Raw genomic sequence first — 21,431 nt, forward strand, 5'->3', positions numbered from 1 at the left:
ACTCAAGAGGTTTTATCATTTCTGAAACTGCTCAGTTGTAATAATAAGACGGGTATATCTATATCTATCTATACATATCTCTACATCATATATGCATATATAATACATAAGGAAAGACAAATTAAGGAAAAAAAGTATTAATACAGACATGTAATGCTAGTATTTAATAGTTTATATAAAAGTGCATTTTACGTTCAGATAAATTTGTTAAACTCAGTATCAGTTGTGTTAACAAAATTATGTTATATAATTCACTAATTCCCTCCAATGGCTTATGTTCCTAAAAAAAATTGATCCAATAATTTGCATTTGAGCTGTACTGTGCACAGCTATAAAGTATATGTGTAGGTGGAGAAATTAGTAAATTCTTTCAAAATAGCCGATTCAGTGAATAGACAGATAAATAACAAACTTTTCTTTGTCCGAAAGAGGATGTCCCACACGTAACCATTAACTTAACCGTTCAGAGTCCTGGGAGCTTGAAGGTCCTACGCAGGATCTTAGCTGTTCCTAGGACTGCACTTTTCTGGACAGAGATGTCTTTTGTTTCAACAGGTATCTGTTGGAGCCACTTCTCCAGTGTGGGGGACATGGCCCCCAGTGCTTCAATCACTTTGGGTACTACAGTTGTTTTCACCCTTCAGGCCTTCTCCAGTTTTTCCTTGAGGCCTTGGTTCTTCTCCAGTTTCTCATGCTCCTTTTTCCTGATATTTTCATCATTGGGGATGGATACATCAATCACTCCGGCTTTCCTCTGCTGCTTATCCATGATCACTATGTCCGGTTGGTTGGCCACCACCATTTTATCTGTCTGCATCTGGAAGTACCAGAGGATCTTAGCCCTCTCATTCTCCACCACCTTGGGGAGAGTTTCCCACTGGGACTTGGGGGTCTGCAGTCCATATTCTGCACAGATGTTCCTGTACACTATGTCAGCTACTCGGTTATGGTGCACCATGTATTCTTTTCCTACCAGTATCGTGCAACCTGCTGTGAGGTGCTGGATTGTTTCAGGGGCTCCTTTGCATAGTCTGCACCTGGGATCCTACCTGGTATGGTAGATCTGGGTATTGATCGCTCTGGTGCTCAGGGTCTGCTCCTGTGCTACCATGATTAGTGCCTCTGTGCTGTCCTTCGGTCCAGCCGTTGATAGGACTTGTTTATATCAGCCACTTCAGTGATCTGCGGGTGGTACATCCCATGCAGGGGCTTTTCCTCCCATGATGGTTCTTCCATCCCATGTTCTTCCAGATTCCATTGTCTGAGAAATTCACTAAGTGCTTCATCCCTCGGTGCCCTCTTACTGATGTATTCGTGGAGCTTGGATGTTTCATCTTGGATAGTGGCCTTGATGCTCACTAGTCCCTGGGCCTAGTCGCTGGACACTGGACTTGGGGTGGAACCCTCCATGCACGGTGAACAGCTTTCGTGTTTTGAGATTTGTAGTCTGAGCTTCCTCCTTTGGCCAGGTTATTATCCCAGCAGGGTATCCGATCACTGGCAGGGCGTAGCTGTTAATTGTCCAGATCTTGTTCTAGCCATTGAGCTGACTTCTCACTACTTGCCTCACTCGTATACACAATGCTGTCTCTGGTGCTGATTATCCTATGATGATGATTATTGACAATCAATTTCACATGCTGTTGTGCAAATGGAATAGACAACAGGTGGAAATTATAGGTAATTGGCAAGACACCCCCAATAAAGGAGTGGTTCTGCAGGTGGTGACCACAGAACACTTCTCAGTTCCGATGCTTTCTGGCTGATGTTTTGGTCACTTCTGAATGCTGGTGGTGCTTTCACTCTAGTGGTAGCATGAGACGGAGTCTACAACCAAGTAGCTCAGGTAGTGCAGCTCATCCAGGATGGCACATCAATGCGAGTTGTGGCAAGAAGGTTTGCTGTGTCTGTCAGTGTAGTGTCCAGAGCATGGAGATTTGTCACAGGAGACAGGCCAGTACATCAGGAGATGTGGTGGAGGCCGTGGGAGGGCAACAACCCAGTAGCAGGACTGCTACCTCCTCCTTTGTGAATGTAGAAACAGGAGGAGCACTGCCAGAGCGCTGCAAAATGAGCTCCAGCAGGCCACAAATGTGCATGTCTGCTCAAACAGTCAGAAACAGACTCCATGAGGGTGGTATGAGGGCCCGACGTCCACAGGTGGGGGTTGTGCTTACAGGCCAACACCGTGCAGGACATTCGGCATTTGCCAGAGAACACCAAGATTGGCACATTTGCCACTGGTCCTCTGTGCTCTTCACAGATGAAAGCAGGTTCACACTGAGCACATGTGACAGACGCGACAGAGTCTGGAGACGACGTGGAGAAAGTTCTGCTGTCTGCAACATCTTCCAGCATGACCGGTTTGGCAGTGGGTCAGTAATGGTGTGGGGTGGCATTTCTTTGGAGGGCCGAACAGCCCTCCATGTGCTCGCCAGAGGTAGCCTGACTGCCATTAGGTACTGAGATGAGATCCTCAGACTCCTTGTGAGACCGTATGCAGGTGCGGTTGGCTCTGGGCTCCTCCTAATGCAAGACAATGCTAGACCTCATGTGGCTGGATTATGTCAGCAGTTCCTGCAACACGAAGGCATTGAAGTTATGGACTGGCCCTCCCGTTCCCCAGACCTGAATCCATTAAGCACATCTAGGACATCATGTCTCACTCCATCCACCAATGCCAAGTTGCACCAGACTGTCCAGGAGTTGGTGGATGCTTTTGTCCAGGTCTGGGAGGAGATCCCTCAGGAGAACATCTGTAACCTCATCAGGAGCATGCCCAGGCTTGTAGGGAGGTCATACAGGCACATGGAAGCCACACACACTACTGAGCCTTATTCTGACTTGTTTCAAGGACATTACATCAAAGCCTGTAGTGTGTTTTTCCACTTTAATTTTGAGTATAACTCCAAATCCAGACCTCAACGAGTTGAAAATTTGATTTTCATTGATAAATTTTGTGTGATTTTGTTGTCAGTACATTCAACTATGGAAAGGACAAAGTATTTAATAAAAATATTCCATTCATTCATTCATATATATACACTCGCACACACAACCACAGCAAGGATGGTGGTGACATAGCTTTAGCAGCTCAAGTCACCAGTTGTCTGTGGCATGTTTGTGTAGTGTTTCTCGAATCCGGTCCTCAGGCCCCCCTGCCCTGCCTGTTTTATAGGCAACCCTACTTTAACACACCTGAATGAAATAAAGGGCTTGTTAACTGGCTGCAAATAACTTGATGAGTAAATTCAATAATCTGACTCAGGTGCTTTGGAACAGGGTCATGTCTAAAACATGCAAGGCAGGGGGGCCTGAGGACCGGAATTGAGAAACACTGGTACAGAGGAAGCATTGTGGTGATGAACCAAGAAGAGGGAGATCAGGGAGGAAGGAAAGGACTTAGATTGGGGCTCAGTGGGAGGAAACAAAGAAGACGAGAAGGAAGAGATGGCAAAGCAATCCCCAGGAGACAGGGTCTCATGCCAACTCCCACTGTGGTGAGCAGAAGAGGAGAGTGACAGGAAAGAGAATGGAATATGAGAGACAATGGTGCAACGCATGGCCCTGATAAAACACATGTAACTGAGTGGATTTTGAAATCAGCTCCATGAAAACCTCTGGTCACCACCATAACAATCCTTTCATCTCTTACATAAGGCCAAGATCTTAATGAAGAACACTACAGCTGTAACTAGTTATGTTTTTAGAAAGACCTCCCACACACTGTGACATAGAGTCAGACCGAGTGTGTGTGTGTGTTTGTCTCCTGCATGCCTGTGTGTTCTCCCACTGATTACAACATGTCTGGTTTGGTTGACCACACCTGAGGCAATAAGGGGATGATCCTTCCCAGGCACACACAAAACAAACTTTGGGAGGAAGACTACCAAGAAAGGAAACAGAGGCCAGATGAAGACACATGAAAGAAGAGGAGATAAGAAACAAGAGTTAGGGAGGGGAAGGAAAATAAATAGGAAAAACAGAAGTGCTTATAATGTAGTTTATCATCAAGTTATACATTAAAACACATGCACAAGAAAATAAGTATGTGTATTTATAACTGATTGATAATATTTCATCTCACACTAAATTTTCTGAAGACTTTTTGACCATGTTGGCTAAATAATGTAACTGGACAATCTCTATAACATTCACTAGGGCCCATGAAGCAACACTGGTTTATATTAAAAACTATGTGTGAGTGGAAACTAAGTGCACAAACACCCTAAATACTGTATATATGCACATACACAGGAAACTCATGTACAGGCACACACACCTCGTCTCTTTAGTCCAGAGCCCTCTCCAAAAGCCACTTAGCCAAAGACACCAGAGAGAGCAAGAAGAGGCATCAAAGCTGTTTATATAATGAAACTGAAAGAGCTGCTCTGTGCCGTATCACTGACTGCACCCAGGAAAGCATTCCTGCTTCTCCAGAGAATAGAGGAAAGAAAAAGAAAGAAAAAAGAAGAAAATCCTCCTGAACAATGCAGCACAACAAGAGCAGCAACAACAGCCAAGCATACTCAGAAAGAGAGAGACTCCAAAAATGAGAGAGGGAGCACAAGGCAATAGAAAGGTTGTTTATTTTAAGTCAGCCTTGTGTACTAACAAAAAATGTATTAAAATAGGCCCCATTGTTGTGAATTTGTGATCTGTCAGTCGTGTGGGAAACAAAGAGAGAGAGAAAGAGAGACTGCCATAATTCCCATGAGGTCTCTGTCATTCTTTTGTCAGAAGAGAGAGAACTCTCCAGGGGAAGCGAAAGTTCTCAGATACACATTGGCTGATAGACTGTTTACATCTACCGTAGATACTCATTCTCGCTCCCTGTCAGGCCTCCTCACTCTACTCAGCATAATGACCTCCTCAGGTGTTAACTAAGAAGCTGGCAGAGGGCTAATTCAAAGAAAAGCCTTGTATGCCACCGTTGGTGTCAGCAGCAGCGACAGATGTCTGTGCTGTAACTACCAGCCCTCCTGTCTTTTCCCGAACGCCCTCCTCACTCCCCCATCCTCTGTCCAATTCCCATTTCTTTCATCAGCTGAAATCCACCTCTCCAACTCCCTACAACCATTTTCATCCGACTGTGTCTGCTTCCACCTCTCTGCTCTCAGTAGAAGCAGCAGTGTTTTGGGAATCAAGATGTGATGGCAATCGGTGACTCAGGGCAGAAAGCTGTCATTTATTGTTCCTCTTTAGAGGAATCCTATTAGCCTTCAAACGAAATTGTCCACAACTGTTATGGAGCCTCCTGGTGCATTAAGTACAGAAGTGAGGCCTGCAGACAAGCTTTCTACAATGTGCCTCACAACGACTCTCTTTTATAGCTGACTGCTAACACATGCACAACCTTATAATGAAATCCAGTTTTTCTTGATTGTTCATAATTATGAAAGTAGACAATTTTCATTCGGTAATAAAAAATAAAAAAAAAGATGTAAACCGATCTTTTGAAGTCACAAAGAAAGTGATTTAGACATGTTTCCAAAGATTCATTTAAGTGAATACATTGCATTCTATGGTCAGTATGATCAAATATTGCCTCCACTGTATTAGTTAATTAAAAGTTTCTGTCCTTGCTCAAATAATGAAAAACAAAAACTGAGGTAGGTATCCGTAACAGGGAAATTGAGTTCTTTTTAAGGAATCCATTTAATCTCCAGTGATATCTGGGTTATCATAACATATCTAGAGAAATGGCAATTATAACTCAAACAGCTGATGAGTCACACATCAATTTAATCTTTGCCAGATCAGATGAAATTCAGATGGGTTTCCCTTCACAATAATGCAGATTTGGTCTTTTAAAGAACTGGTAAAAACCATCTCAAGCAAACATATGAATGTTTTGTGTTTGTTACAGTGTTTACTGATTTTTTAAAAAAATATTTATTGTTAATATTGTTTTTGTTGTTGTTCTTATTAACATGTAAAACTGATTAGTGATCCACATTATTTATGCCACAAAAGTGCCGCGTAAAATTCAATGACTGGATTGATATGGTACATTATGACAGCCCTATGGGGTTAGTTTGGTTTGTTTTTCCCTTTCTCTTGTTGTGTTTTTGTTTTCAAAGTGGCAAGTGGAGCTCATCAGTCCAATGAGGAGCACCTGGCCAGTCCTCCTTATATACCAACAATTGCAACTTGATGATCCTCTTCCTTTCTCCCTGCTTCCCCTCTTGTTTTGGTTTTATTGGGCATGTTGCGTTGTTTAATAACTTATGTTTGATTTTTGGTTGCAACTCTATCGCGTACCGCGTCTTTGTTATGGCTTATCAGCTGGGTCATGGCAATATATTGTATCTTTCTGCAACTACTCCATCCAATTATGTGCAAGTGACATTGACTAATTACTTATTGACAAAATGGTAACTAAAGTTAGTTTAAAACAAGGAGAACCCAACAACGCACACCCACAAAAACCTTCAAAACCATTGAGCTATCAAACAAAAGCTCTTCATGAATTTGCTATCTATCGACAACATTGCAACAAAGGACCTCCCCCTAAATAATGTCTTAATAAACATTCTAGAAAATGAATGAATGAATGAATGAATGAAATAAAATGGAAAATGAAAATGTCTAAAATGAGATACAGGTTAACAAGATGAGCAGAACTGAATTCTAATAATTTGCCAGTCTAAATAATAGTTAGACATAATTCCGTCCTTGCAACTCAAAAAGTAAACTTGTTGTTTAAGTGGTGATGGTGAAATATCCTGGTCATCCGTGTGATCTAGACATTAAAATAACTGCTTTAGCTCACTTTTCCACACTTGTAGACATGGCATAAAAGCTGCGTTAGAATAACTTGTCTTTTTTTTTTCAATTACTTATGACACACCTAAATGACTCCATAATGAACTTTTTAGCTTGTACCATCACTCCATCAAATTATCAGCTCTTATTAAACATCATCTCCCTTTTTGTAGCCATGGTGATACCAATGATCAATACCAATCATGACTACTGCTCTTACAGATGTTGTTTTATTATTAACACAGACCAGTACCACACACCAGGTACCCACTGATATGTATAAATCTATACTTGGCTTCTTTAACGTCAGCAGCATGTTTAACTATTTTTACACTGACTACACAGCTGCGGGAAGAGACCCCAGGGAAGACCCATGACACACTGGAGGGATATCTCTAAGAACGCGCATCCCCCACCCCCCCCCCAAAAATGTGTGAAATGTGGCTGGAGAGAGGGAAGTCTGGGCTTTCCTACTTAGGGTGGTGCCCCCATCCCGGATAAGTGGCAGAAAATAAATAGATAGATGGATGGATGGATGGATGGATATCTCTATATGTTCATGTTCTGTCAGCACGTTATAATATGTTAAGCACATTACGTAACTAATCAACGTTAAAGCTCTGCGTTCTGGGCTCAGTTTATGGCACACTGACATCTATTATGTGCATTTCTGGAGTCAGCGGCATCCTAACACAAAAAAGCTGTAGTGTATAACTGCTTATCATGCAAAAGCAGTCCAAACACCAAGACACCATAACCGAACAGGCAGCAGATTACTGTGTGTAGGCTTTAAATGATGTTTGAATTTATAAGAGGCTAAATTCTTTATCAATAATTTAATATTTGAATTATATAGAGGCAGGTTATATAGAATGCCATTAAAGTAGCTATTAAAGTACCATTTTAGAGGTGAAAACCAGTCTAAACACAATGACATGGTTTTATCCCAGTAAGAGAATCTGGGGGACATCTTACGTCAGAAGAACTATTCTTGCAGTTTGGACTTTGTGTCTACAGCTTATTTTTCCCCCACAAAAAGTTTAAAGACTATTGAGCCAGATTGGTTACAGATTGTGAACTGATTTCAAGTGTCTTTCCAGTACCACTGAAAACAGCTGTAATCAAGCCTCCAAATCATGAAGTCCAATAAATTATTAAGGGCATCACAAAATGCTCTCTGAAAGAACAGCAGAGGTTTGCTTGTGCTTAACATACAGAATCCATGAAGCTTGAGTGCTTCTGTCATTAAATATCACACAATGATCCCAATATGAAAAGAACCCAAAGCATTGTTTCGGGTATTTGGATTGTGCCATTACACTTGAGCAAAACTTTAGCCATAAAGTTACCAATATAACAATATCCATAATATGGAAACAGGAAGACAGGAGGAGGAAAAGGATAACAGAGAGACTGCAGAGTGGGTTAGAGATAAAAAGAGCGCCTTCTAATTCAGCCATCTGGCTAGCTTTACCTCATTATAATATTCTGACTGTGTGTGTGCGTGTATGTTTACAAATTTGTGACTGCCTTCCATTTCACAGATGCAGACAGAGCAGAGAAGAATCCTCATTTATTAACAGCTTAATAGAGCTCCATCTGGGCCAGACCCTATGCTTGTCTTCTATCAGAAAAATTCATCACCGAATCACAGGAATTAGACTCCAGCTGACACTTACACAGGCTGTGGTGACCCTGCTCCACTGAGCAACACTGCTAGCCTGTGCTCGACTGAAGCTGCAGTACAGCATTATGATAACTGTTTGAGCAAAGGTGGGAAAATTTCACCAAACACAAAGTCTGAGGGTTTTTGAACACAAAGAGTTTACATGCAATCAGAAAATCAAAAACAGGAAAACAGTGCAGGAAAGAAAATATCAAAGCAATACAGCTATCTAGAAGGTGATCCAAGCAAATAAAATGAGACCTTGTATATGAATCCTACCCTTTTTACGAAGGCCATTATCAACATATAGATGCATTTCAATTGCAGAATCCTTTGAATCCTTGAGACAGACGACTGTAGAATTTCTTTCTGATACCGTTGCCTTACCTTCAGACTACAGAACAATAAAAAAAAGTGTCAGAAAGAAAACCGACTCCACGGAACATTCTTATATATTCCAATAACCTTGCTTTGTCTGCATAGCTTTTGTTCAGATAGTTAACAATTAGATGCTTTCTTTATATATTTAAAGGGTTTCAGGCCAGAAACCATCATTCTGCAAGGTTACATTTCAATAATTTAGTTTTGTCTTGTTCTGACCATCTTTTCAATCCTCTGCTTGTCAAAAGGAATGCATGTCCTCATTAAACAAGTGAATTTCCGCAAAGTAGCGAACTATTATCCATTTTCTGCATGGTTTGTATGCAATCAAACAATCGCTGCATGTTTTATACAATATATGCATTTTTATATATGTCTTTATTTGCCATATTTCTTATATGTTCAAGGACTTTGGGGAAATTGTCTACACAGAATTTCAACTTCTGCAAAAGTCTGAATATCACACCATAAAGGCAAAGCAAAATTTCAAGATTATCCATAACAGATGAAAAACAAGATATTTTCCACTTGTGCTCAGTCCAAATTTTGTTCCTAAATCTTTCTTTAACTTAGAGACACATCACACCAACATCATCCGTCTCTCTCCTTCTATCTGTCCCTCCATTCAGACGAGGCTGAAGTGCAAATTGGACATCTGGTGCAGTGATGTGTCTGACAATAGTGCCACCATAACCCCCCACCCCCATGTCCATGACAAACACAAACAGACACACAAACACATGTGCGCGCGCACACACAACCATCGATGCAAAATAGGGAACTGTGAAGATGAACAGAGACAAAAAGGAGAAATGCCGGTGGAGAGATGGACAATGGCAGAGCATACATGCCATGCATGAAGTAAAGATAAAAAGAGAATTTGATTCAACATTAGGAAGCAATGATGCCATTCTATCCACACTGTCAGGGGCGAACACATGTACCCATGTCCTTGTGCCATCTCACACAGCTCCTAGACAGAATGTAACCATTTTTCAAACCATCTCAGCTGGCAGGTCGATGAAGGACATTAGAGTGTGTTGGGGTGTAGTGTTGACCATATAACAGACCTGTCTCCAAAGACACTTATTTTACATTTACCCTCTCATCCTATCTGACATTGTGAAATAAAAGATAATGATCTTAGAAAAGACTAGACAAACAGTGAAATATTTGAACAGAAATGCAAACAGCTATAAAACTTAACAAAGGTATGCACGTGTGACTCACATTTTTCACCTGCACATAAAGAGGCTGACTAAGCAGCATAACCTACTTTAACAACCAAAGGCATACAATTCAGTAGTTGTCTATTTATAACAGGGCACATTCCTTACAAGAAAAAACAATGCATTTGTACTTGCAAAGCTGCGCGAGAGGTACAGTATTCATTTTCTTGAATCATTCGTGGCCTAAAAACAACAGGCAGATAATACTGCTTATTCAGATAGTGCTCTTTTCTTCTCAGCATGTTAATCTCCTAAAGCACAACTCATACAGTATTTGTTCTCATTACACAAAGTCATATCAACAGGGATTGACACCACTTCCTTTCTTCCTTCTCTAAAGAAGACACTTCTGTCATTTTTTTAAATCACAGGATGAATAAAATTTCCATACATTCTTCTTGATGATTATTTGTTTCTTCTAAATGTTTGTCCCCTTTTATATGCAAGAGTTTGGGTTGTTTAAATGTTTGTGTGTTCTTTCAGGGCCTCCTTCCTGCAACTAAATGTGTACTTCTTATCCTTTTTTAGATGCTGGCAGATAATGCCGAAGCATGCAAAATGAAAGAGGGGGAAAAATTCCTTCACAGAGCGTTGGTTCTCAAAGGAGCTACTGTATACCTGCATTAAAAATAAAATAAATCTATGAAAAAAAGAAAAAAAAGACCCAGGTAATCCTACAAATGGGTGTATCACTTTGCTTTGAACTTCAAAGAATGCACACAACAATTAAAAGCAACATAGTATGGGATGCAAATATAAAGAAGCTGATTACAAAGGAACATTCGTCTCATTACCTTGTGCTTACTGAATGTGGTGAAAATACTGGAGTGAATTTGAGGTGAACTTTACAATTGTGTGTCTGATGATACACAAACACAAAGAGGGCATAAAAAAATTTCACCATAAAAAAACTGCAAACAGGATTTTTGCAAGATTATTTTGCAACATTAACACTTTTTGATAAAATACCAAACTACAAAGTCAAAAAAGTCCCAATGCAGTCACATCACATTAAGTTTCCAGTGCAGGGTTACTCAATCCTGGTGCTTGAGGGACGGCATCCTGCAGGTTTTCCAAGCGTCCCCACTGCCACGCATTTGACTCACATAAAAGTGTATTTAGCAGACATGTGCAGAGCTTGTCTGAGACTGAGTCGTATGTGTTCCAGCAAGGAAACTTGGAAAACCTGCAGGACACCGGCCCTCGAGAACCAGGATTGAGGATCCCTGTGTGTCAAACAGCCCAAGCTTATCATGACAAGTGGTCAGTGCTTATGATATTTTAAATCAAATTATTGAATAACATGTGTTTGAGCTACAAACATTGTTCAAACTGTGTGGGGAAAAACTAAAGACATTCTAACATTTCTAACTTTCTCTGTGTGCAATCATGTATTAACTCTTGCATTTCCAATTACTGCCACCATTCATCATCTCAGTTATTGTTTTGCTTCTCCAGTACAGGTGTCATTTCAAATATCAATTAAAATAGTCATATTTTTAGATTTAAGAATGGTAAATATCTATTTTCTAACTTCACTGTGTAGCTGTCATTGCTTTCCCTGCACTGGTGCAAGAACTCTTGCACCAGTGATTACTCTTGTAATCTGTCCAAGTCTACACCTAATACCTAGTTGAGTACAATTCTGAGCTAAATCAACTTGTTAAACCCACAACTTCTCCTCAGGCCACTGCTCACTAGTAAATCTTGATATAAGTAAAATGCAGACTTTTCCCAAATTGGACTTTGAAAGTTTATTATGATGATGATAATGATAATGATTATTATTATTATTATTATTACATACTTCTTACATTGTTTTTATATTGTGCAAATAAAATAAATACAATATAAAATAAAATTAATTATCGTTGAAACTGATTGTTTCAACATGTTTTAACACATCCTTGAAAAAAAAGTAGTTCTCTGCTGTTTCTGTCTGAAAAACAACCAGCTGATGGCAAAAAAAAACTTCTATCGGTGTAATAGTATTACACAACAGAATCAGTGATGTTAGGCTGCCAGAGAAGAAAGTAAAAAAATTATATCTGAGGAAGAATGAATTGACATTTTCATTATTTTGACAAACAAACAAACTTGGTTTCATGTGACTTGCTCTGATATTCTGTAGTACAGCTACACATTTGAATATGAGCAATAGGAGGGAGCCTGGTGTGAGGGCTATTTTCTGTCTAAAGCATAGAGTTCTGTGTTGTTCAAAATAATCAATAAAATCAAATGCTACATGTTGTAGCAAAAACTATAAGATACATTTTCATGTGTGAAACTAAACGATATGTAGGTCAAAATATATCTTAGTCTTCCTTAGATTTATTAATTCTGAGAAACATATTCAGTGTACGCAAGGTAGTGGAAAACATTGATTCTCAGATACTAATCAATATTAAATTTAATATCTAGTTAGATACCAAGCAACACCATTATCAATAATTAAATTCCACTTTTGCATCTGCCGATTCATGGACAGGACAGGCAGCCTCTAACCCTTTTTAACATGCATGGCAGGAGGCAGTCCCTACTTCTGTAGCAGCAAACTCGTGGACATTCAACATGGCAGCAGCCAAAGGCAGGTTGTGCTTACGTTCTTCAAAACCTGTATGTTGGATTGTCCACCAATGCTTCATCTGGGTTGCGCATTCTCAGGACTCCAAACAAAATCATATTATCTATGGAAGTGGACCAGGGTTAGATTAAAGCAAACCAAACAGTCACTCCAAAGTAGATGTAGGGTATCAGGAAGTGAGTAAGTTTCTGTTCAAACATGAAATGTATATACTGCTTTCCAGCATGACCATCATCATAAGTTAACTAAATGGCTGAATTGTGTCATCACTCCTCTCTCCATGCTTTACCATTATCTTATTAAAGTACGTTATATTTTTCAATGCTGCGCCATTAAAAAAATGAGGAGTGCTTTTTTTTCTTGTTTTGGCTTAAAAACAACAAATTCACAAATTAAGTTGAAGGTCATGACTGCCATCCACAGTACACAACTCAGCTGTTTGTATGTGACAGTCACTGTGTAGCTCTCAAAGTCCCATGCTGAGACTGACCCCTGGGATCCACTGAACGCGGAAGCGCCGAGGTGCAGCTGTGCTGCACTTTCGCAGCAACACTACTAAAAAGGACTAGTTTTACCAGGTGCGGTATGTTTCTGAAGCACCGCTTCCACTACTTCTCTAAAGTACGAGTCGGTTCAATTTTTGCCACTTGTCACTTTGAAACCATGTCAATCCAGAGCAATGCGGATCATTGAGGCAGAAAATTGGTTGATGAAAACCAAAGTGGATCTGGTGGATTTTACCAGTAAAAGACTACATGTCCACTTTGGATGCATTTTATACGGTGGCCCTGAAGTGTCACAGCAAAACAAAAGCCACAACACAACGCAATTAGTGTTTTATTTACTTCTCAGACTTCTCGGACCTTTTCAAATTATCTTCCACTTGTCATCTGTAAGGGCTGAAAAGTGCTGATTTCCCATGATGTTACATACGTCGCTGCTAACTTCAGGTGATGTAAATTCCACTGCGGTGGTCCCGGAAAATTAAAAAAAAACAAAAAAACAATGTCACTTCCTTTACAGATTTTTGTGTTGTGTTGTGGCTAATTGTATCTTCATCACCAGTGGCACCTGCCCCAAGCCATTGGGTGTGAGACAGTTTTACCTAATGATGACACCGTGGAAAATACATATATATCTTGGAGGAAAAAAGCGTCACCATTTTGTAACCTACTGTTTTGACACCACCCATTCCTACTATAACAAAATGAAGAGCAGCACGTGAGACGTGGTCGAACTGCACCTGCTTTATTATTTACTGGTTTATTGTTCACTTTAAAGCAGTTTTATGAAGCATTTTAAGTAGGCCTACAACAACTATGATGTACGATTACGCAATCCTCGTGTGAACTGCGACACAGACATCCGCTCTGAAACTCTGCTGAAACTTCCGTGCTCAGTGGATCGCTGGGGGGCGAATGGGTCAAATGCCAGAACTAAACAATCAAAAATCCAAGCCTACCCTGCCAGCAACAATGGAAACACAGACACAGACTCAAATAAATTGTGTTTTTTTCCTTCTCGCTGTTACCAAGGATGGTGCTCGACTATTGAGCACCATCCTTGGTATCGGTGTAGAGTTTGCAATTTTAGTATCATGACAACCTGAACATAATGTACATATTTTGTATTTTCCTAGATGCTCCAGAACTGAACCTAGGACAGTCAGAGATGACACAGCTGGATACACATGAGGCCTAAATATTTGCAAAGTAATGAACCTCCACTTGATACTTTTTTTACACATCAAAGAACGTACTTCAAAAACATAATATTGTTTAAAAAACACGGCTAATGTATGACAAATGCACTGCCTGTTTGATGTACACATCCATTCCACAACCACAGGGAGTGTCTTTTAAAATTGTTGTTAAAGAAATTAGAAGCTTCTCATCGCATTAGTTGGGTTAAATAACTTATTACCAGCTGAAAGATAATCACATATGCAGTTAAATCCAGGCGGTGAACTGTTTTTAGGCCAGGTTAAAAAAAAAAAAAAAAATTCAGTATAAATGCATTTGCAGTGAATTAGGTTGTGAAACTGCATCTTTATGCATCTTTAAACAGTGAAAACTCAGAGCAATTAATGATTTAAGCACAAAACGGTCTTGGTAAGTGGTAAAAAAAAAAAAAGTAGTATCATACCTCTCCAAGAGCTTCATAGCGCTTTTGGTTCCAGCGATGGAGATCTTCTCTTGCATTGAATACAAAGGGCTCTCCTGTCTTTATATGTCGGAGCTGACCATCTGACAGAAAAAGACAGAAAAAACTATCTGTTGTGATGAAATACATACATTTGTTGCTGTGTACATCTCAATGCCAAAACAAGAACACTCCAACGAACTCTTCTTTTTTTTTTTTGTTTTAAGTTTAATCATTTATTTTTCCCTAGATTCCTTACTTCTATTCCCAATCTGGCAGGTTAAAAGTCCTGTGGATGAAGCAACATCCTTCCAGTCACAAATCCAACACCCCGCTGGTTAATCTGGCAGGCCAGAGTGGGACAGCTGGTATAGTAAAAATTCTCTTTGTCTCTCTACTTGTAGAAAATAAAATCCCCTCCCTCTTTAACCTTGGCCATCACTCACTACTTTACTGTAGAGACAAGCCAAAGTTCTATCCACTGCCTTCCCCAAGAACTCCAAGAACAGGAAGCTGTGGGAGAATGTGTATTATTTTATATGAATGTTTATGTTTGTCATGAAGAGGCAGGTCAGCTGGCACACACTAGCCATGAAGACAACTGCTGTGTGCAGTTCTTTGTAGGTTGCTGACTGGGCACCAGCCAGTCATTCTAACCAGTATAGCTCACAAGTTTACACACAGAGATCAGCCTGGGAGACCAGGTGTGGGCATATAGCAACAGTCACAGTGCTTAAAAATGTTTGTAAATTGTTCCCAATCATACCAAAACATTCTGTAGAGCAATCCTTTGTGATTTATTGTAACTTAGGAAAACTAAAGGAGTTTTTAACACATGCAAGATTCATCTCATATGAAACAGTGATAATAGGGGGAAAAGCTGTTCAGAAATGGTACTACTTTTTAAACAATTACCCTTGAGTGTCTGTGGAACACTACTACCTTAGCAATAAGCCCATCGATCCTGCAGTTGACACTACAACACAATAAAACTCTAAACAGTGTTAAATTTAATTTTGACCTTTATGACTGCAGAATCTGTGAGAGCTAAAGCACAAAAATGTGCACATAGTTAACCCAAATAGCCAGGGGGCTCTCATACTTTCTCAATTATTGCACAATGTGAGGAAAAACCATCTAATATATAAATAAATATCTTTGCAAGATAAAAGAATGCATGAGCACTTTTTTCTTCATTTCCTTCTAAATTGCCACCATTTCACACCTCTATCAACGTGATAAATCTTACATTGTGTGCTCACTGTGTATTACAGTCTCCCCTTTCATAGTTAGTTGTTAGACAACACGTAATCCTGAATCTAGGTTTGGTATCATGTTGCATTTAAAAATACATTTGTGCCTGAGCGGTAAGGCAGGAGGCAAGTAAGAACTTAGTATAAAGCAGTGCACGAACAAAAAGTACCTTGAAGAAAATAAATTATGCATTCATGGAGGGGTTAGTATCTAAACACTATAGCCTGAGAGCAAGAAGAGAAGAGCTATAATGAAATCCTACAGTAGAAAGTCTGTGTGTGTGTGTGTGTGTAGGTAAGTGTGTATGTGTGTGCACGCATGTTGGAGCAAGAGAGAGAAGGAGATTGCAGGATGTGCGTCTTAGTGCACGAAGAAGGGAAAAAAATGAGAGGTGATGGTTGCGTGTGTGTGTGTGTGTGTGTATGGGCTTGGGGGTGATCAGCTCCACTGTGTCCCCCAACACATCCTCTCAAAGGAATAACATTTTCTCAACTTTTCTCCTCTTTTTCTGTCATAATTAGCATTCTGTTCTCAATTTGGCCGCTTAATTAGGTGTACATAACCTTGGATTTCCAGTAATGGAAAACCGGAGGGCTGGCAAGATGAAGCCATCATCTTCAGTGATTAAGATACCTGCAAACTATTGTACACAGCCTCGTCTGTATTCGCATCATTACATGGTCAAATTAACATTTTTGTTCCACCTGTCTTGGGCTAAGGAAGCATGGGTGTAGCTATAGAAATGCCTTCCAGCCAAAACGACTGTTAGCCGACATACTAGAGATATTGCCAGAGGGCCGCTGTGGCTTTAATGGAAATGCTATCCTTCAAAAACAGACCTGAGAAGAAACTGACAGGACATACAGATTGGTATGGGTGTGAGTACTTTATCCGTCTGTGTATGTGGGTGGGTAAACTGTGACTTTTCAGAGATTTTGAGCAGGGCAGGGGGTACAAACGGAGAAATGAAGGGAAAGAGAGGACCAAAAACAAAAAAAGGAGACTGAGAGTTGGAGTATGCTCCTGCATCCATGGTAAACTGAGCTAGGGCTCGAAGGTGGGTAGAATGGTTGGTGGGTGTTGCATAATGCTGGGTGAGGGCTGAGTCCCCATGTCTCTGTTCTTAGGCACAGCGAGGTTATGCAAATGCTCAGTCAGGCAAAGGACAAGGCTGAGTAGGTTACTGACGGGCTGTAGAGTACACAACATGTCCCCCCACTCAGCCAGCCAGACACTGACAGAAAACAGAGGAGATAGGAAAGGCAAAGAGACTACAGGGGAATACTAAGAGCTAAAATCACCAGCACCACTGCCTTCCCAACTCTTTTTTCTTTCTCTCCACCTGCCTTAAAGGATGCCAAAAGTAACTTTTAGAGACATTATATGTGGAAACACAAACCTCTGGATTAGGGGAATTTTTCCATGTGAGGGAATGTGTAGCACTTATGAGTAGGAAGTGTCCTGCCTGTAGCAGACAACAGTGAGAGACCTTTAAACTCAGAGAGAAAGAAGCTATTCCTGATGAGACAGACTACCAGTTACCAACAGGACACCAAAAAGAGCCATTTTCTACTATCTAAAAGAACTTGAACTTCAAAAATTTCATAATGCTTCAAATGGGAGCTCCACGTTGAATTTGCCACTTTGTTACTTCTGCATTGGGTAGTTATTTGCTTTGTCACCAAATTTCCTTTACCAAAGAATGTCATGTTGCAGTATGGTCTGAGTTGCAAAGCTAATTTGGTCAATGCCTACCCAGACCAAGTTCATGTACAATGTAGTGATATTGTGTAAAATATTGTCATTATCATCATATTAGCTTATCTCCATACATTTTTTTTAGGTTTGACTTGTTTCAGCTAGTGAAATTCACTCTCCACACAGAGCTGTAACAAAAATGCTTTCAATTCCAACAAAGCAGGAATACAGCAATGAACATTTCCAGCAGAAACCTTGTTGATATGTGTGCTCCAGTTGTCAACCATGTCAAAGCAATTCTGTTTTGTTATTTACAGTTCTGTAATTTATTTCCAGTTACAGTATAAAAACATCAAACATGATGCTGTACACATTTTTATTAGATCCATGTTGGAAGTGCGGTTTGCAATAAACTTGTCAGACTTCTGAAATCTCAGAGTTTCTGGGAACATCAACTATGGTCAAACTTAACACAAATTTGCACTCTGCCAAGTGGTTTTACCAAATTATCTCAAGCAACAGCAGAGACAGTAGGTGTTTTCACAAAAATATTAAAACATTGCCATGTAGTGCTGCACTTTAGTTGTACACATCTCTCTAACACACATTACTGTCGTACCTCTTTTCATTTCAGACACTTTTGACACATTTGAAATTGTTACAATTTGAAATTCTGCCCGGGAAGAATGGTGACGACATTGCGTGCATGTACATGAATCATATTATGCAACAATGAAAAGTGAATTCACAAACACATTTATATACTGCCAGAATAAATCAACACAATTTTTTTTTATCTTACTAATCATAACTGTTCCCATTATAATTAGTCCCAGATGATATTCAAACCTTTCGGCACAAACATCTGGTAGCAAACAAACACATTAAAAAAAAAACTCTCATACATACACACACACACACACACAGACAGAGACACACAGGAAGGTTGTGAATACCGTCTGTGTCACTATATCTGAACAACCTACTGTAATAACAACTGATCCCAGCCTTGTCAAGGAGATAAGTTCATAAACTGTAAATGAATAGTCATGTCAAGGACAGATGTTGAGACTGAAACGATGTTATGCAATGGAAAAACATCATCAGGGTCTTTTTCATATCGTAATCTTGACTCAACTGCATTGCCTTCACAAGCATGGATAGCATCTGTAACTATTATCATTATTATTACTCTTGAAATTAGATTAAATAAGCAATCAGTACTGATACTACAAAAGCACACAACGTGTTAAACTCTATTTTTGTCTAATTTAAAATAAAAGAAATTATCTAATTAAATTTGAGAAGTGCACCAGAAGCATTCTATGCATTCATATTGCACTTAAAGCATATAATATTAATCATTTCATTCCTGAAAGGTTAGTCAATGCTACTTAGTCTCAGGTTGTGACATGGGCTTGCAAGAGATTGTGGTTCATTGTGTAGTTCCTTTACAGATATTACTGTTATTTGGGTCCAATACAGTGCAGACCCTTATATTTCTAGACCATAAGATCCATATAAACTTACATTCATTGAAAGCATATCCAAATTCCTCCAGTGTTTTGGGGAAAGTGAATGGAGGTTCATCTTTCTTCATTAGTTCATCTAAGTCTATTCTCGACAGCAGATCTGTGAACAGAGAATATAAAGTCAGAAAATTATTGACATGAGCCAAAGCAAACATTCCTAAAACAATGCAAATTTAACATTTAAACTTTGTAATAACTCAATCATAACCTCAGAATATTTTATAGTAATCAACCACCACTCCTGTTCTCTTGAACTGAAAGCGCTGTATCATGTCAAAGTTGTTTAAAGAGTCTAACAGAATATATTTTCATGAAATTACTTCACCAACAGGTCTGTTAACAACAGTCTGCTAAATCTATAATAAAAAACAGAATGTGATAGTTCGCTGGGGTCAAAAACCACAGACACAAAGATTAATTGAGATTGCAGCTTCTTATTTACATTTGTAAACGAAGTGCTGGGTGAAGTCTTTTAACTCTGGCGGCTTGGCTGTAAAATACCATTTACATTTTAAAAAAAAAAAAAAAAAAAAAACAGACTTAAAAGTGTACATTTATATATTTGATAGTCCCCTGCTGTGATTATAACTGAACTCCTTCAGTATGTATGATATATTGATGCTTCCCCATTTTACTGGCACAGCCAAACTCTTTCATTCACCTTTAAGTGCAGTAGTTTTCTCTCTTTCTTCGTGGCCTGCAACTTGGGCCATGGTGATCCACAATATGTACAAGGCTGGTGTGGCTGCACCAAAGAAAGAGAGCATGGGTCCTGCTCTCCCACAGTTCACTGAGATGAATCCTGTCACGTGAGGATATAAAATGTGTAAAAGTCAATACCGCACAGCATGTTAAGCGTTTTATTATTATGGTTATAATGGCAATTATGTCACAGCTTGGTGCATATGTAAGGAAGCAGCACGTGTCAATTACACTAAAGATGCATAGTTTTAAAGGTTTTTGAATAGGACTTGGCTACAATTTAACATAAATTGTAAACAGCTAACTCAACTATTTGACTACAGTTATACCATACCAAGATATGCCAAAGCTAGCTGGCAGCACATCCACGTGCTGGAACTGTGTTAATTATCCAAATCCTGCAAAACCATTTCTGCTTCAAAACAATGCTGCAAGCAGTAGAAAATCGTTTTCATATTCTCAACTACCTGCAAGTGCTCCGACAGTTTCGCCACATTATTTACCATCTCTTTAATGATTTATACTCGTTCAAAGAACTCCCGGAAAAATAAAAGTGCATTCGCTCTGCGTGAAGCCACAGCGAGCAAGTACAGTAGGACAGCTGTGTTTTTATTAAGACATTCACTTCAACCAAACGACACAGAGAGCTTTGAAGAGGAGCAGCTGCTTACAGTACATACATGCATACTTCTTATGTTGAACTCACGCACCATTAGTGTTTAGCGACTGTCCTGTTGCTGCTGCTTCCTCGAAATTTCTAAAAACAGGAAGGACTCTGGACAGACTAGCGTGGAGCGCGTGAGGCTTCCGGGTTACCGGGGCAACAGACTGGAAGAGATATTTAAAGGCACAGTAGCAAAGCAGCTGCTGGAGTTCGCACAAATGTCAGAATTGTAAAACTAAGGGAATGTACTTGTGTAGTTATTGTTTGTTTGTTTGTTTGTTTTATTGTAATACTTTTTTTTCTTTTGTTTTAAATTTAAATTTAAAAAAAAGTCCAAAACTTCTTTACATAAAAAGGAAAAGTCCAATTAAAAAAAAAAAAAAAAAAAAAAAAAAAAAAAAAAAAAAATATATATATATATATATATATATATATATATATATATATATATATATATATATATATATATATATATATATCACGGAGCTGTGTGTGAGCCCCAGTCTGAAAAGAGGCCTGATGGGGTACCAAACCATCCCACCCATGTCCCGATGAACACCGGTGCCATCTCAGTAATCATCACACCTGTCAGCGGATGACCTGCAGCTATTGAGTGGTCCTATCCACCACAGTAAGGAGTTAAGTGAAACACAAAGAGGTAGGGTGATTATGGCTGTTTTGGGGACTTCCGAGGTGTGCATGAGAACTTGGTGATCAATCAATCTCAATCAATCTTTATTTATAAAACACTTTTCATACAATAACAAATGTTGTGAAAAGTGCTTTACATTAAGGAAAAACAAAAAAGAGA

The 21,431-nt window shown here is 39.4% G+C and overlaps 1 protein-coding gene across 1 annotated transcript in view; it reads right to left on the minus strand.

The window, feature by feature from the left end:
* The window catches only part of arb2a (ARB2 cotranscriptional regulator A), a 157,442-nt gene extending 136,751 nt beyond the window's left edge, over window positions 1-20,691 (minus strand). The window contains exons 1-4 of the mRNA XM_079251959.1: window positions 20,667-20,691; window positions 19,916-20,056; window positions 19,253-19,354; window positions 14,774-14,874 (exon numbers count right to left, since the gene is read on the minus strand). Coding sequence (XP_079108085.1) covers window positions 14,774-14,874; window positions 19,253-19,354; window positions 19,916-20,021 — 309 coding nt within the window. The 5' untranslated portion in view covers window positions 20,022-20,056; window positions 20,667-20,691. The remainder of the gene's footprint in view (window positions 1-14,773; window positions 14,875-19,252; window positions 19,355-19,915; window positions 20,057-20,666) is intronic.
* Between the last annotated feature and the right edge of the window lie 740 nt (window positions 20,692-21,431).

The sequence above is a fragment of the Telmatherina bonti genome, assembly GCF_933228915.1.
Source record: "Telmatherina bonti genome assembly, chromosome: 13".
Taxonomy (NCBI): Eukaryota; Metazoa; Chordata; class Actinopteri; order Atheriniformes; family Telmatherinidae; genus Telmatherina; species Telmatherina bonti.